Genomic DNA, 16,602 nt, shown 5'->3' with positions numbered 1-16,602 from the left:
AGTTTTCCCTGGATCCTGGAGAAAGAGGGTGTCCAGCATCTAATCAAGGACCAACCTGGGCTCCCTCTTCTCCATCCTGGACTGAGGGAGGGTCTTGGGTCAAATTCTTGAAAGTTTAGAATAAACAAGGCAAAAAGAATCCAAAAGGATTGACAGTACAAAGCCGTCTGTTCTCTCTCATCCCTCAGGCTCTTTGCCTCTGGGTCCTCACCCCAGGTTCCTACTCTCCTGAATCACCAGGGAGAGGGGAGGGTGATTCCCAAATGCACTAACTCCAAACAGAGGCCTTCCTTCCACTGTGTCTGAGCTCCCAGAGGCAATCGACTCTCATGTTCTTTTTCCTCAGGTCAGACACAGAAGACTAAGTTAGACATTTCCCAAAGGAAGCTGACTACTAAGGGAAAAGTCACATCAAAAGCAAGATAGTACAAGACCACGGGGATGGATGATGCCACAGGGAATCATTTCTTTATTTGAACAGAATCAAATTTGACCTCAGGGGATTCAGCTGGCTCTAGCGTGGACACGAGATCATTTCTCAGAGACCCAGCTTTGCACAGCCCCTGGGGCCAAGCAATTCATTCCACCAGAGCAAGTGAATTCATGACATGGGCCCAGGCTGCCTCCTGGCCTTGGCCTGAGATGATGGTCAGTGTTGCATGGAATGAGCCAACCTAATTCCCAAGGAAGGAGAGATGACAATTACTGTGGACTTACCAATGTGTATTTGGGCTTTTGTTTAATTCCTCTAGCAAGCAAGACAGGCGTTTGGCTGGTATGAGGTCTCAGGTGATACCCTTTCCCTTCCCACTTCTGCCCCCACTGGCAGGTTTCAGATATGGAGGAGACTGAGAAGCCTTCTAGGAAAAAGAAACAAATTAACCATGCCCACAGTTGAAATGCAGACAGGAGTCCAGATTCAAGAAGGAGGCAGGTGACAATATCCAGTCCTAGTGAGGGTGTGATAAAACAGGGACTGTTACGAGCTGTTGATGGGTGTGTAATTGGTGCTGCATTTTTGGAGGCAATTTGGTGATTTAATTAAACCATTTAAGTGCACACACATACTCCTTGATGCAGCAATTTCACTGCCAGGAATTTATTCTACAGATTTACAAGTATGCAAAGATTTGTGGACAGGGACACTCATTGCATTATTATTTATCACAGTAAAACAAATGCCCAAGGGGCGGGACAGGGAGGGTGGGAAGGAGACGAAAAGAGGGAGGAGAAATGGGAATATATGTATAGCTGATTCACTTTGTTATACAGTAGAAACTAATACACCACTGTAAAGCAATTATACTCCAATAAAGATGTTAAAAAAAAAACGCCCATCAACAGGGGGACCAATTGAGTGAAATCAATACTCTGCATCTATTAAAAAGAATAAGGTAGATCTATACGTGCTGATATAAAAAGAGGTACAAGATACATTAAATGAGGAAAAGTGCAGAAGAGCCTTGTAACACTATCCCATTTGTGGATTTCTGAAGGAAATTGACTATACCTATATCTGTACTGTAATAGAAAATCTCTGGAAAGATACAAGAAACTGTGAATGGTGGCTACCACTGGGGGAAGCTTTATTTTTGATTTTGCATTTTTCTCTACTGCTTTGAATTTTTCATGAACATGTATTATTTTTAAAATGTAAAAGAAAACAGTTAAAGAAGGAATAAGGGAACAATGAAAGGTAATGTATCAAAAATTAAAGAAATTTCTCAAACTTACCATTAGAAGGCAAATTCAGCAATAGGACCTGAGGTCAGTAAGACATGGTAGCTGACTGGTGAACCCTTCCTGACCCATCTGACTTGGCAACATGAACACGCTGCCCTCACTCATTAAGCTTGAGACCCAAGTAGTCTTGTTATGGGGCCCCCTATAACATGGCCGAGGAGAGGGAGTGGTTCCATTCCCCCACTTGAAGCCAACTGCTAAGTCATCAAGGCACGAGGAGGAAAAGCACTGGTGCCCAGAACCATTGCCAGGGATTTGCACCCAGTGACAGAGTCCCGGCTCAGCTGAAGCGGAAGGCAGCAAGTCTGGCGGACCCCTGTCCCAGCTAATGGCAGGATGGATCTCCAGCTTGGTTATCACCAAGTCTTGGCACAGGACTCTTGGGACAGTGGAGGTGATGGCAGAGTCGTGGGTAACCAGCAACTGCAGACGGAAGCAATCATCAGGACTGGTTCAAGAATGCATCTGGGGGCTTCCCTGGTGGCACAGTGGTTGGGAGTCTGCCTGCCGATGCAGGGGACGCGGGTTTGTGCCCCGGTCCGGGAGGATCCCACGTGCCGCAGAGCAGCTGGGCCCGTGAGCCGTGGCCACTGAGTCTGCGCGTCCGGAGCCTGTGCTCCGCAGTGGGAGAGGCCACAGCGGTGAGAGGCCCGCATACCGCAAAAAAACAAAAACAAAAACAAACAAACAAAAAGAATGCATCTGGTAATACAAGCTTGGAGAATCCCACAAACACTTGAGGAAAATCTACCGGAGACTAGAATGTCTGAGTGAGTCCTTGAGCATTTTAAGCTAATGATATTCAGGTTTCATGCATTCATCTGACATACTGAGGTCTTACTACGTGCAAGGCACAGTAGCAAGCAGTAAATAAGACAAACATGGAATTTATTAAGTTGAATTGGATGAAAATAAAACTGCCACTATTCAACCCTTTTGGGTCTACAAAAATGGCACTCTCTTATGGATCGACATAAATACAGAGAAAAAGAACAACAGAAAAAAAAAAAAAGAACTAACCAGTTAATTGCTTGATTGCAATTGTGGAAAGAGCTATAAAGGAGCAACCAGATCTAACCCAGTCTAGGGAATGGTGTATGTGGTGCTGGTCAAGAAAGGCTTCCCTACAGCTATGTTTGAAGAAGTGAGAATGGAAAGGAATTAACTTAGCAAAGGAGACAGAGGGACATCATTCCTGGCAGTCAGTTGCAAAGGCTTTGAAGAGGAGGAAACTGGTCTGTTCCAGGGACTGATAAGGTGACTCAACCCACGGAGACGGGCAGATGTGGTAGAGGAGAAGAGGGAAAATGAGGATGAGAGGATGCTGAGAGAAGCAGGAGGCAGTTAGCCCTTGTAGGCCCTGTTTAGGACTTTGGGGTTTATCCCCAGAGATTTTGAAAGCAATGGCATATTATCTGTATCCAAACACTGGCAAAGTCTAGGAAACATTCGGGTCAACAAAGAATGTTCTTTCCCCTTTTGACAGAGCCCGGAGGTCTACAACTACAGGCGGCTAGTATGTGGCTGCGTCAGGACTGGAGTCCAGGTCCTTGCAAAGAGCTTTCACCACCCAGGACGCCACTGGGAGGGTGGCAGGGGTGAAGCAGGCAGCAGGCCAGGGGGCTCTCTAGGAGGAGGCCGTGGAGGCCAAGGAGACCGAGTGTGCCCCGGACCTCCCTACCCCCGGGAGGCAGCTCAGCGCCCAGCAGTCCTGGCAGAAGCTGCGCACAGAGAAGCAGTAGATGAGCGGGTCCAGGCAGCTGTTGAGACTCAGCAGCGCCAGGCTGAGGGTGTGCAGGACGTCAAGCGTGGAGGTGGCCTGGCACCCTCTGTCGTCGCGGCCCACGGTGCCCTCCTGCCCGGCCACCCAGGGCGCCAGCAGCAGGTGGTAGGGCGCCAGGCAGAGGGCAAAGACCAACAGGTGCCCGAGCACCATGGTCCTGGCCGCGCGCCGGTTTGGACCGGCTGGGGCGAGGGCCGGGCCCGGGCCCGAGGGCGCAGCGAGCACCCGCGCCAAGCTCACATAGGCCGCAAGCACCAGCAGGAAGGCGGCGGGGAAGAAGGCCACGGTGGCGTAGGCCAGGCCCGCGCTGGCGCTGCCCGGCCTGGGGCGCAGCGCATGCGGGGTGGCCACCGAGGGTGCGGCACAGGCCTGGCCGGCCAGCTGGGCAACAGCACTCGTGGCGCGGGCGGGGCCCCAGCAGCGCAGGACTGGGCGGGCACACCGAGCCGCAGCGGCACACGCTGGTGAGCGCCGCGAAGGCCAAGTCCGCATAGGTGGATACGCAGTAGGTGGTCCCGGCCGCGCAGCAGGCAGCCTCCGGGAAGGGCCAGTGGGTCGGGCCTAGGTAGTAGGTGAGCCACAGCGTCAGTGTGAGCATGAAGAGCACGTCGGCCATGGCCAGGTTGAGCAGGTGGAGACGCAGGGCCTGGCCCAGGCGCCTGCCGCGGCGGACGAACACTGCCAGGGCCGCCACGTTGGCCGGCAGCCCCAGGCCCGGCGCCAAGGCGTAGGCTGTGGGCACCACAATGAAGCCAGCAGGGTCACCCGAGGGGCTGCGGCCACCAGCACCAACACCCAGGTCCCCAGCGCTGCTGTTCATCTCGGACCTTGGGCTAGCAAGAGGAAGAGAGGTCACCATGGAGGTTAGCCATACAAGAGCCCTCCATCCCGCCTTCCCCCACCCGACCCCCGTCCTCTTTTCCTCAGTCGGTGGTGGTGGGAAGCCCGGCGACGGGCTGAGGCCTGAGCACAGCCAGCACCAGCTGGGGATGGAGAGGAGGGGATGGGCTCCAGAGTTATCTGAAGTAGAATGAGCTTGGTGACAACATGTAGAAAATGAGGAAGAGACAGGAATCCCAGGTAGTTTGGAAATTTCCAACCCTGGTGACTGGGAGGGTGAAGGTGTCCCTCCCAGATGGTGTACGGTTCTGATTTGTGGTGCCCAGGTATGTGCATTAATAAGCCTAAGCAAGGCTGAGCCAACAGGGAGTTATGGAGAAACCAGGCTGGAATATAGGGTCCTTCCTAGAAAAAGCCCAAGCCTCCCTGCCCCAGTGCCATCCAGATCAGTAGGGGGAGAGTGAGGCATGGATAGAGTTATGGACTTAGGATGCAGTGACCCAGAGGCAGGCCCAGGCACAGTGACCTTGGACTTACCTTGGTGGAGGTCCTCTCCTGGGGCTTGCCTGGAGCACCCTGGGCAGAGCTGAAAAGGTTTCGCATCTCACAGGCCTGCCAGTCTTGTTTCCTTCCCCCTTGCCTTTTGACCACAAAGAGGTCCTGGGTCTGATTTAAAACTTTGGACAGCAAATCAAAAAGAGCACAGACCCGGGAATCAGGCAGATCCTAGATACACACATTTATCTGCCATATGACCTCGGGCAGATTACTCAGCTTCACTGAGCCTGTCTTCTCTGCTGTAAAATGGAGATTAAAACACCTACCTCACAGTGTTGTTGGGGGGATTATGAGAAAACATAAGTAAAACTCTGAGCACTGGCTGACACTGGGGAGATACGCTCCCTTCCCCTCTAGGCAGCACAGAGATAAATGTGTACACTCACACAGGCACACACACAGCGTTAGAGACACGGACACCCCAGTCAAACACAACAGCACAAACACATCTGGGCATATTCCCCCTCTCCCCAAGGGGGATAAGTGCACAAGCCAATGTCCTGTTGCTATTTGTGGCACATAGTCACACTCCTAGGGTGTTCCAAAACATGGTTCCTCCAATACCAAAATTTGTACTTCCACCTTTGAATCTCTCAGGCTCCAGTCCTTTCTGGGACCCTGAGTGAGTGTATTCCCTTCTGCCCCTCGCGCTCAGCTCGGCCCACCATGGCTCTGGCCCTAACCATCCCACCCTGAACCTCTCCCCACCTTCCCACCAGATCACTCCTCTCTTACCTCTTGCTGCTCTGGCTGCTGCAGATCTCTTTGGGTTCCTGGGGGCCTGGGTTTAAGGAGCTGAGACAGATCAGAATCCACTGCCACCCACATATCCTAGGCCCTCCCATCAACTGACTAATCCCCAGACACGACATGAAGAATGGGCTCAACAGCTGGAAGGGCTGGAGTCCACCTGTGGCAGCTGTGAGCAGGGTTTGTGGGGTGCAGCCAGGGCCCCAAGGGAAGGGAATGTCATTGCAAGGCAAGGGGGCACAGGGAGGGAGATAGCAAAGTATAAGGAAGGCCTCGCAGCTGAATGTCATTGTGCCGACCTGACCAAGCCTTAGGCTGTGGTTGGGGGGGCCCGTTTCCTAAGGCCTGGCTTCTCCTTGGGGTGAGGCAGCACAGCTAAAGCTGAAGATACTCCTGCTGCTGTCAATCCCAACTGCTCCTCCATACCAGCTGGCCAGCCTACTCTTCCAGCACCCTGCCTTTCCTGAAGCTGCTGGGTGGGCCCTACAGCCAAGCTTGAAGGGCCCTGTAGCTGCTAAATCAGCTTACAGGCCAAGCCTCGGTAAATAGGAGCCTTCAATCTAATACCAGCTGTGTGAGGTTTTACTCAAAGTCCTGGTTGGAGACAAGCTGGCTATGGAATCCTGGAAGGGGTGGAGATGGTAAGAGGCCAAGATCCCAGGGTTTCCAGGCTCTACTTTCAAGGGCTTCAAAATTTTCATGCAGAAGGGCAATTCTGGGAAGCAATGGAGATTTAATTACATTGAACCGATCATCCCATCTACCTTCAAGTTGAAGAGCAGGGGTGCCACACCTGCCCACTTCCAACTTTGGCAACTGGTGCAGTGTAAAGTGTGGGTTCTGGAGTCAACCAGGTCTTAATTCTAGTCTCAGGTCTGACACATAGGCACTTAAGCTTTCTGAATCCATTTTCTCATCTGCAGAACTGCTATTTAATAACAAACACTATTTAATAATAGCATTTACTGAGCACTTATTATGTACCAGGCACTATTGTAAACACTTTAACTCACTAAATCTTCACAGCAACTCTATGAAAATATTTGCCATTATTATCCATATTTGCAAATAAGCTAATAAGTGGCACTATCTACTCTCTCCCTTCTTCTTTGCTGACCACTTGACCAGTGTGGGTAAATCTTAACTTGTCTAAGTCCAACTTGGAAATTCCATTCTCCTTGCCAGTGATTGGTCTAAGAATGGAAATGTGACATAATTCTGTACAGTGGGATGCAAGGGGAAACCTAGGGTCTTCTAAGAGAGCTTTCCTCTTTCTTTTCACCTTTGGATATTATGTGCAAATGTGTTGTCTGGAGCTGCTTCAGCTATTTTGTAACCCTGAGGGCAGAAGTCAATAAATTGAAAGCAGCACAACTACCGAGCCTGCGCTCTAGATCCCACGAGCCACAACTACGGAGCCTGTGAGCCACAACTACTGAAGCCCAGGCGCCCAGAGCCCGTGCTCCAAAACAAAAGAAGCCACCACGATAAGAAGTCCGCACACCGCAACGAAGAGTAGCCCCCACTCGCTGCAACTAGAGAAAGCCCACGCACAGCAACGAAGACCCAATGCAGAGAAAAATAAATAAATTTATTTTTTTTAAAAAAAGAAACTGAAGCTATGTTATCTCTGGACCTCTTATGTGACAGAAAGTTTCCTTATTGTTTTGACACACTGTACATGTAGTATACATATACTACTACATATATATGTATTAATATACATATATATGTATACACACATACACACACACACACACACACACACACCCCCCTAACTATAGAGAGATTGCATCACTGTGCTTTCAGACACAAGAAGACCTAACTAAGAGTGCTAGCTTACCTGAGGTTCCCAGCTCGTCAGTGTCAGAGCAGAAATTACCCTTCTATAGTGAAGATGAAATGGAGTAAATACATAGACTTCTCTCACTCCTGTGGGCTCCCAAAAGCCATTCCCTAACCCCCAAAGCAATTTGTAGGCTGGTGGCTAGAGTATTTGCATAAATAAATGATTTCTTTTTCTTCACTATTTTCCCTTATGGAGGTACATCACTTCCCAAAAGAACCCCACTGAGGTGAAGATGGTTGGTGATGTGATAGTAGGTACCCTAACATGGTCACTTGCCCTCGAGAATTGTCTCTCACACACACCCTTCTGACTCCCTAGGACCTCTGGGATTCATCACAGGTTCTGGCACTGCTTTAACATGCAGCATGCCTTAGAGTTGGCTGTCCCCTGCCTCCATCTAGGTGTCCAAGGAGCACTTCCCTGGCAGTTTCAGGTCCTGTAAAATGACTTAATGCCCATCTCTGTTAGCTTTACAACTCTCAAGTGCACAAGATAAAAAGGAATGGGAGGGGGCTTCCCTGGTGGCGCAGTGGTTGAGAGTCTGCCTGCCAATGCAGGGGACACAGGTTCTAGCCCTGGTCTGGGAGGATCCCACATGCCACAGAGTGACTGGGGCCGTGAGCCACAACTGCTGAGCCTGCGCATCTGGAGCCTGTGCTCCGCAACAAGAGAGGCCGCGACAGTGAGAGGCCCGCGCACTGCGATGAAGAGTGGCCCCCGCTTGCCGCAACTGGAGAAAGCCCTTGCGCAGAAACGAGGACCCAACACAGCCAAAAGTAAATTAATTAATTAAAAAAAGGAATGGGAGGGACGTCCCTGGTGGTACAGTGGTTAAGAATCTGCCTGCCAATGCAGCGGACACAGGTTCAATTCCTGGTCCAGGAAGATCCCACATGCTGTGGAGCAACTAAGCCCATGAGACACAACTACGGAGCCCCCATGCCACAACTACTGAAGCCCACGCGCCCTAGAGCCCGCGCACTCTAGGGCCCACATGCCGCAACTACTAAGCCTGCGTGCTCCAACTACTGAAGCCCGTGCGCCTAGAGCCTGTGCTCCGCAACAAGAAGCCACCGCAATGAGAAGCCCGTGCACCACAACAAAGAGTAGCTTCCGCTCACCACAACTAGAGAAAGACCGCGTGCAGCAATAAAGACCCAACGCAGCCAAAAACAAATAAAATTTAAAAGAAAAAAAAAGAATGGGGAGTACCTCACGTGGCTCAGCAGGCAGAAGCAGGTATACTCAGTACTCTGCTGTACTCGATGTGTAAATTCTGAGCATATAATAAAAACCTTAAAAACGTGCATGCCTTTTGAATCAGCACCCTCACTTCTAGGGAAAGAAAATAAATATGCAGAGATGATTAACTGTGAGGTTTACAATAGTTAAAAAATTGGGAATAATCCAAATGTTTCTCATTGGGGGCTTGTATAGATACATTACAGTACATCCTTACAATGGAATACTACGCACCCATTAACATCAATGAGGTAAAACAGACAGAGAATGGTATTACAGTGTATTAGGTTTAAAAAGCAGATAATAAAGTAGTATATATGGTCTCATTTTCATTTAAAAAAATCTGTATAAAGCCACAGAAAAAAACTGGGAGGTACAGTTATACAAAGGAATTGAAAGTAGTTATTTGGGGGCATCAAAAGTTTGGGTGATTTAAATTTATTTTCTATTTTCACATGACATGAGGAATGCTAGAATATGTAACATGTACCCCTCAAAAAAGAGCAGTAAATGTCCAAGAGACAAAGCAGAGCCAGGTAGACCAGATGTCTACTTCAACGCTGGCCAACCTTGGGTGTACTGGTAACAAGGTGACACTCTGTGTTCCACCATGTTCCTGCTTTGGCAGTGACATGGCATGAGGAGGCAAGACAGACTCTACTCCCAGGATTCCTTGAATGCACTTGGAGACTTCCTCCTAGGGTGTCTGAACATCTTTTTAGTTTGGACTAAGAGCTAGCAGATATCCAGCAGCAGCAGGAGCCCCAGGCAGACGATGGCTGGGATGCAGGTGTTCAGTGATTCTTTCAGAGACACCAAAGTGAAGATAGCCCCTGGAATGGAAAATGAGGTCCCTGAGGCTCCCTGGGAATGCTCAGGAGATCCAGGAGCTCAGGGCCCTCCAGCCAAGGCTGACCCACTCCACCTTAAGCCCTCTCTTGAACACTGCCCCCCACCAACACACACACACCCTAAACTAGCTACACTCATCTCTCTGACCTCCCAGAGAAAGCAGAACCAGAAATCAGAAGTTTCTTGAACTAACGTAGACCCTCTCAGATGGCAAGAAACAGCAACAATCCAACCAAACAGGGCAAGGTGAGTAGGTGGGCATTTTGGAACAGATTCTCCCTGATCCTTCTCCTTTCTCAATCCTAGTGGAGGGAAGAAGGCCCAGGGATTGGTAGTGGGAAAGATCTGAAAATGAAGGAAGCTGTGGAAATGGAAAGAAAGCCTGGAAGAAGGGTGGTAGTGGCAGCAGCAATGGTGACACAAGGCCAGGGGACATAGAAGAGCCTGAAGATGTCTGGCCTTTGAAGCAGCAGCTGTCTGTGGGCAGAGCCACTAAGAGGGGGCCCTCTAGGAATGCCTGCCCCAGGGAAATCCTCTGCCTTTCTGGTCAGGGGGCCCGGCTTCCTTGCTCTCTGTTTCCACCTGCCAGACACATGAGTCCAGTGGCGGCTGCTACTCCATCCCCTCATCTCAGGGTAGAGGTAATGAGAAAGGGGTAGGGGCTTTTAGGTTACAGTATATCCTTATAATGGAAATACCATGCAGCCAATAGAATTGATGACATAGAAGGTATATCTGACATAGAAGAGGGTTATAGTATATTAAGTTTAAAAAGCACCTAGCCTAGTCTGAAGACCATGGAAACTGCAATAGAGCAGGAAATGCTTCTGGTTCCAGAGGAAAAGAGTGGCAAAAGTAACAAGAAGAGTCAGACTTTTTGCTATCACCCTCGCCTAGAAGTCCCCATTTCACCAGCCCAGTTGCACCCCCCTTACCCATCATGAGCAGTGTCAAAAGCAAGTTGCTGATCTCTTGAAGCATCGGTGGGCCCAGGACCAGCAGCAACCCAGCTAGCAGTTCCAGCCAGCCCACAGCCACTTGGTAGCTCATGGGATCTGGCTGGTAGCCGAACACCTTCAGCGGAAACACCTCAGCGAACTGCACGAACAGGGCTTTCTAGGGGCGGCAGGGAATGCCTGTCAGCCAGAGTCACCAAGGATCCACTGCCCAGATGCTCCACAGAGGCATTCTGTGCCAGTGCCCTCAACTCCCCCAGCAAAGGAGATACTACTCTAGGCCAGGTCCAGGGCTAAGGTCAGCCAGCCTGGAAAGGAGACGGCCTCCCTGGGGGGCTGAGCTTTGGAATCAGAAAACAGGCTTTACGCTCCAAGAAGGGTGGGATGGTGGTACAGAGATGGACTGATCTTCTCACCAGATTACAACCCAGCCCCAAATTCCGGGAAGAGGAAGCTAGGCTTGGGCTTTCTCATCTAGTGCCAAGGCCTTGGGAACTCCGGCGCTTCTCTTTCTGTTTGGCCTGGTTTCTCTTCAGGCTACTATGCAGGGAATATTTGGTGAGGAGGAAGGGAATGGAAGGGGAGATTCTTGTTCATTAAACAGATTCTACTCAATACCATATGCTGGGACCTGGCTCTCATTGCAGTAGACAGAAGGGGAGTTGAGGGGGTCAAAGTGAGTGACTCAGCTCGCTCGCTAAGTCAAGCTCCGTCCTGGGCCACATGACAACTTCACCTGGACCCTTAGGTTGGCTACCTTTGCTGGCTCTCCCACCTCAGCTCTACCTCCCCTACTCAGTGCTCTAAGGAAGAAACTCTAAGCTGTCCGGTTCTGAGGATGTACTTCCCCAAACAACCCCCCACCCTAAGCCAGGCCTGGAAGAAGGAAACTGGCAGAGATCTAGAAGTCTGGCTTATTTGAGGGACTGGGCAGATTGGTGGGTAGAAGGACATGACAGCTTTTCGGAGAGTCTGGAACTAGACAGGAAGTCGAAGGGCGACTTCTAGGCCTTCCTCTCAGGCTCTGGGAAGGGCTCTCTGGATTCTAAGTTAGGAGAGTATCTAAAGTTTGGGTCCTGCTTCTTGACTAGCTGTGTAACCTTTAGCAGATACACTTCACCTTCAGGGCAGGTTTCCTACTCTGACAAGCGGGGATTAATAACCCCCTGTCTCATGAACACCCCCAAGAACTCAAGCAAAGGAAGGAGGGCGCAAAGGGAGCTCGGTCCCTCTCCCTCCCCAAGGGTCCCAGAGTATTCCTCATCGGCTCTAGATTTGCCTGGGGCCAAAAATGCCCGAATGGAAGGGAATGTGACCGTCCCCTTCCAGGGAAAATCCAGTGAACTCGGAGGAACTCCCCAGGCAGGGGCCCACGCCTAAGTAGCTGTCCAGGTGCTCCCCCCAGCTCTAGCGCCGTCTGGCCCGAAGACAGGCGGGTCCGCGGGGCGCGGGCGGGCAGGGAGGGGCGGGGGCCGGCCAGGCACCTGGGTAACGGCCGGGGTCGCAGCCCCCGCCGCCCTGCGGCCAGTCCCCCGCCCAACCGTCCGCCGCCCACCCCGCGCCGCTCACCATCTGCTCTGACACCGGAGCCGAGATCTGCTCCGAGAGTTTGGCCGCCCCCGTGAGCGCGAAGAAGCCGCCCAACAGGACGCGCAGAGCTGCGAGCGGGAGCGCCATGGCCGCGCAGGCCTCCGCGACTCGCCCGCCTCAGGGTAGGCCCCGCCGAAAACCCGCCCCCTGCCGCCCGTCCGTTTCCTCCCTCCCGGGGCGGCCGGAAGACCTGCGCCAGAGACGCCGCTCCTCGCCCCCAAGGGGGTTGCCGCCCTCTTTTGGGCCAGCACCGGCTGAGGGAGGAGACGGCGCTTGGGCAGGGCAGCCCCATCTCACAGACGGGGATACTGAGGCCCACTTGCTCTTAACTAAACGGGCCCCTCCGAATTCAGGGAAAGTCTCCCAGCTAGTATGGACAGAGTAGAATCAAACATGGGTATATGGACGTGACGTGCAGAAGAGCTCTGTTATGGTCAAAAGACGTTGCGCGGCGGGGGGTAGGGGGGTAGGGGAGGAGGGAGTCGCTCCTGCCCTTGCCACACTAGCTTGGCGATCTGAGCTGTCACCTAACCTCTGCGGGCCTCAGTGGCGTCTGCATCTGTAAATGGGGATAATGCCGTTATCAGTTCCGAGCCTAGAGCAGGCCTAGCAGAACGCCTGGCACATGTAAGAACTCAGAATTATTTGTAAATTAGTAAATTTATGAAATTATTAAGAATAAATCAATAACTAGTAATTTTAAAATAAGTTGTTCTTTTCTATCATTGCCTGAAACGTATTTTCCCTCTAATATCTCTCAGCTGAAATTAAAATGGGAAAGGTGTTTGAAAATTCAGGTTCTTACAGCCATGGGTAGAGAGGCTTTCACTGAACAAAACCCTACAGGCCACTCCTGGCCCATCTGCTTTTACCTGGAAATCTATCTAGACCTGGATGAGAAAACTATGACAAATTCAGAAAGCGCTCTGGTTTTACTCCCTTCCCCTCCCTCAGCTAACAATGTTTGTTTGTTTACATTTTGTAATAAAAATTTTTAAGGCAGCTTTCATGACACATGAAAATTATATGAAATTCGTGTTTCAGTGTTCATAAATAAGTTCATAAATGTGGTTTATTGAACCACACTTTGCGTATTGTCTACCGCTTTTGTGCTGCAACAGCAGAATTGAGTAGTTCCCACCTTACAGCCTGCGAAGCCTAAAATATTCATTACCCAGCCTTTTACGAAAAAGGTTTGCCAAGGCCTGGTCTAGAGAGCCAGAGAGGCCCCTAACAGGGGTCTCAAACTCTCCTGCTGCTTCCACTTCCGGATAGCCGAGCTGCTTGGATCTTTGTTTTCTACCTACCCACAACCTGCTGGGTAAGTAGCCAGCAGGCCGAAGACTGAAATGTCCTATGTGCTTCTAAAGACCAAGCAGTTTCAACATCCAGGTGTGCTAGCTATTACATTATAAACTGGGCCTTTCATTACCTACATCTTTGTCACTAATCCAAATTATCTGATCAGTCAATAAAATAGCTAAGTTCTCTACCTTGGACTATTATATATAATTATGTATAAATGCATAATTATTAAATTCCTCAATGAAAAGAGAAAAATTATTAAAACACTTATTTAATCACCGAGAACACACATCCACATTAGGAATTTATATTTTAGGATACTTATCTCATACAAAATTTAACACAAAAGTATAGACTTTGATAATAAGCAATATGCACATTACTATTCTTTCTCCTTTACTAATTTTTCTATCCTCGGAATTAAAGATGTGACTGCAAGTCGTAGGGCAGGGCCAGAAACCAACAGATTTCTTTGTTTTGACTCAGTCAAAGCTGAAAATGTAGCATCACATAAATAAATAGTTGAAAAAGGCAATAAAAATTTCAGTGCCTTTTCATGGAGTTCTGGGTAACTTGCCTTTGCACTTATCCAAAACTGAGTTACAGACATTGATTTAAATACTGATTGTAATCCTAAATCTGACGATAACCGTGCTAGTTTTTCTTCTTCGAAGTCCGTGAGATTACTATTTTGGTGATTCATAAAAGGATTAATTATCCACAAATTTCCTGAACACAAGTCTTCTTCTGGTGGGTAACAGTCATTGAGCATTTGAGAAAGTCCTTCCAGGTGCTCAAAAATAATGCTTGCAATACTGCTCATATTTAAGCCTGATGAGTTTGAGAATTCAGAAAATGAAGGGAACATGTCATAATCATTCTCTTGCATGCGCTTCAACCACATTTTTAACTTTTTCTTAAGTATATCGATTTTATTATACAAATTGAAGAGAGTAGTCATAGATCCTTGGAGACTTAAATTTAGTTCATTTATAAGTGAAAAAATATCTGATAAGTAGGCCAGCTTTGCAACCCATTCCTCATCAAAAAAATACTTGGCCAAATCTGAATGGTTTTGATTTAAAAATATTTCAATTTCATGTCGTAATTCAAATAATCTTGTTAAAATTCTCCCTCTTGATATCCAACGTACTTCAGCATGAAGTGGTAAATTCACGTGCTCAGACCCCATCTCTTCACACAAAATTGTTAACATTCGTGAATTCAACGCATTGCTCTTTATAAAACTTAAAATTTGTGCTGACTGCATAAGAATTTCATGTAAGCACGGAGACAACTTTTCTGCTGCTAAATGTTCACGGTGAATAAAACAATGTGTAAATGCCACTGTATTCATGGCAACTTCTTGAATTTTTGCCCTTAAACCAGAACACCTACCAGTCATGCTTGCAGCCCCATCTGTACAGAGACCAACACAATGCTTCCAGTTCAGAGATTTACTATCAATATATTTATTTATTAGTTCAAATATTTCAAAACCAGTCATCTGAGAAGGCATTTCAATGCAACATAGTAATTCTTCTTTTATATCACTACAACCATAATCAATGAAACGAATATAGCACAAAAGAAGGGTGGTATTTGAGATTTCTAATGACTCATCTATCTGAAGGGCAAACCACTTTGACTCTCTGACTTTCTGGATCAGCTGATCTTCAATGTCTGCAGATAGTTCATCAATCCTGTGTCCAATTGTACTATTAGAAAGAGGAATGGTTTTCATTTTGTCTCCAGCACTGGAACCCAAAACTTCTGAACACATTTCTACTAAATATGGTTTAACTACTTCTTCAGCAATGGAAAATGGCTTTTTGCTGGCAGCAATTTGGAAAGCAATTAAATAAGAAGCTTTCACAAGTGACTTTTCAACTAGTAAACACTTTTTTAAAGCACTGTTTTGACATTCCATTTCAAGAGATTTTTGTTCAAAAAAATCTACTGGTTTGTTTTCTAATTCTGAATGCTTTGTCTTCAAATGATGAGAAAGATTTGCTGGCTTCATGTTTTCACTGGATAAAATTTCTCCACAGATGACACACTGTGGCCTTGGTGAGCTTTCTTTTGATCCCGGACAGATAATAAAACCAACTTTTAAATATTCCACATCGTAAGTCTGGAAAAAACCTATTCTTTTTTTCTTTGCAGGTGGAGAATCAAGTTCCACATCATTTTTCTCGTTAGGCATAGATAAATCTGAATGAAATATTTGAATCACTGTTATTTTCAAGAATAAGCAATGTTCTTTATGTTTTTCCCCCACGTTTAAAATTTATATTTTGTTACTATTTATATTTGTCAAAAGCATACAGTAATTAAGGTTTAAACACAAACCATAATATTTCCATGATGCCATTAAAAACTGAATTTCTTGGGACTTCCCTAGTGCTCCAGTGGGTAAGACTCCACACTCCCAATGCAGGGGGCCAGAGTTCGATCCCTGGTCAGGGAACTAGATCCCGCATGCATGCCGCAACTAAGAGTCCACATGAGGCAACTAAGAAGGCTGCAGGCAACAACTAAAAGTCCACATGCCGCAACTAAGAAGCCCGCATGCCACAACTATAAGTCCGCATGCCGCAACTAAAAGATCCCGCATACTGCAATGAAGACTAAGACCCGGTGCAGCCTAAATAAATAAATAAATATTTTTAAAAAACAAAAAACTGAATTTCTCTTTGCCCAAAGCTTGGTCACTGACTGTAGTAAAACTGTAGGCAGTGGTATGTGTCCTAGCAGTGCCATGTATTCAGTAGATTAGTGGAATTAGGGCTGATGTCCATAGAATACACCAAGTTAAGAGTAAACTATTTCAGGGACTTCCCTGGTGGCTCAGTGGTTAAGAATCCGCCTGCCAATGCAGGGGACATGGGTTTAAGCCCTGGTCCGGGAGGATCCCACATGCTGCGGAGCAACTAAGCCCATGTGCCACAACTACTGAGCCTGCGCTCTAGAGCCCCCAAGCCACAACTACTAAGCCTGCGTGCCACAACTACTTAAGCCCACGCACCTAGAGCCCGTGCTCCACAACAAGAGAAGCCACCGCAATGAGAAGCCCACGCACCACAATGAAGAGTAGCCCACACTCACCGCAACTAGAGAAAGCCTGTGTGCAG

The 16,602-nt window shown here is 48.4% G+C and overlaps 3 protein-coding genes across 8 annotated transcripts in view; all 3 read right to left on the bottom strand.

Moving 5' to 3' along the window:
• Positions 1 to 458: 458 nt before the first annotated feature.
• LOC114899627 (relaxin-3 receptor 1-like) lies at positions 459 to 7,168 on the bottom strand. Of its 2 annotated transcripts, XM_029230576.1 has the most exons (3): positions 5,660 to 7,168; positions 4,904 to 5,043; positions 459 to 4,359 (listed from the first exon to the last, which is right to left on the bottom strand). In XM_029230576.1, exon 3 carries the CDS (start codon positions 4,344 to 4,346, stop codon positions 3,546 to 3,548), a length of 801 nt encoding a protein of 266 aa, XP_029086409.1. In that variant the 5' UTR covers positions 4,347 to 4,359; positions 4,904 to 5,043; positions 5,660 to 7,168; the 3' UTR covers positions 459 to 3,545. The 2 variants fall into 2 exon arrangements, with proteins under 2 accessions (XP_029086409.1, XP_029086408.1); XM_029230575.1 differs by having other exon boundaries at positions 4,904 to 7,168.
• A 1,401-nt stretch (positions 7,169 to 8,569) lies between these two features.
• Positions 8,570 to 12,278, bottom strand: TMEM35B (transmembrane protein 35B). 2 transcript variants are annotated; one of them, XM_029230578.1, is made up of 3 exons: positions 12,143 to 12,278; positions 10,553 to 10,733; positions 8,570 to 9,598 (listed from the first exon to the last, which is right to left on the bottom strand). In XM_029230578.1, the coding sequence occupies exons 1-3, from the start codon at positions 12,248 to 12,250 to the stop codon at positions 9,501 to 9,503; spliced, it is 387 nt and encodes a 128-aa protein (XP_029086411.1). In that variant the 5' UTR covers positions 12,251 to 12,278; the 3' UTR covers positions 8,570 to 9,500. The 2 variants fall into 2 exon arrangements, with proteins under 2 accessions (XP_029086411.1, XP_029086410.1); XM_029230577.1 differs by having other exon boundaries at positions 9,435 to 10,733.
• Positions 12,279 to 13,458: 1,180 nt separating this feature from the next.
• Positions 13,459 to 16,602, bottom strand: part of ZMYM6 (zinc finger MYM-type containing 6) — a 43,952-nt gene continuing 40,808 nt past the window's right edge. For 3 of the 4 annotated variants that reach the window (XM_029229008.1, XM_029229006.1, XM_029229009.1), the window contains exon 16: positions 13,751 to 15,682. In XM_029229008.1, coding sequence (XP_029084841.1) covers positions 13,851 to 15,682 — 1,832 coding nt within the window. In that variant the 3' untranslated portion in view covers positions 13,751 to 13,850. Of the gene's footprint in view, positions 15,683 to 16,602 lie in introns of all 4 variants that reach the window. The other variant, XM_029229010.1, reaches the window with a different exon arrangement.

Source organism: Monodon monoceros, unplaced genomic scaffold (assembly GCF_005190385.1).
Source record: "Monodon monoceros isolate NGI ecotype Baffin Bay Population unplaced genomic scaffold, NGI_Narwhal_1 Super_Scaffold_18, whole genome shotgun sequence".
In the NCBI taxonomy this organism is placed as follows: Eukaryota; Metazoa; Chordata; class Mammalia; order Artiodactyla; family Monodontidae; genus Monodon; species Monodon monoceros.
Note: the sequence above shows the minus strand (reverse complement) of the source record. Positions and strands in the feature narration are given on the sequence as shown.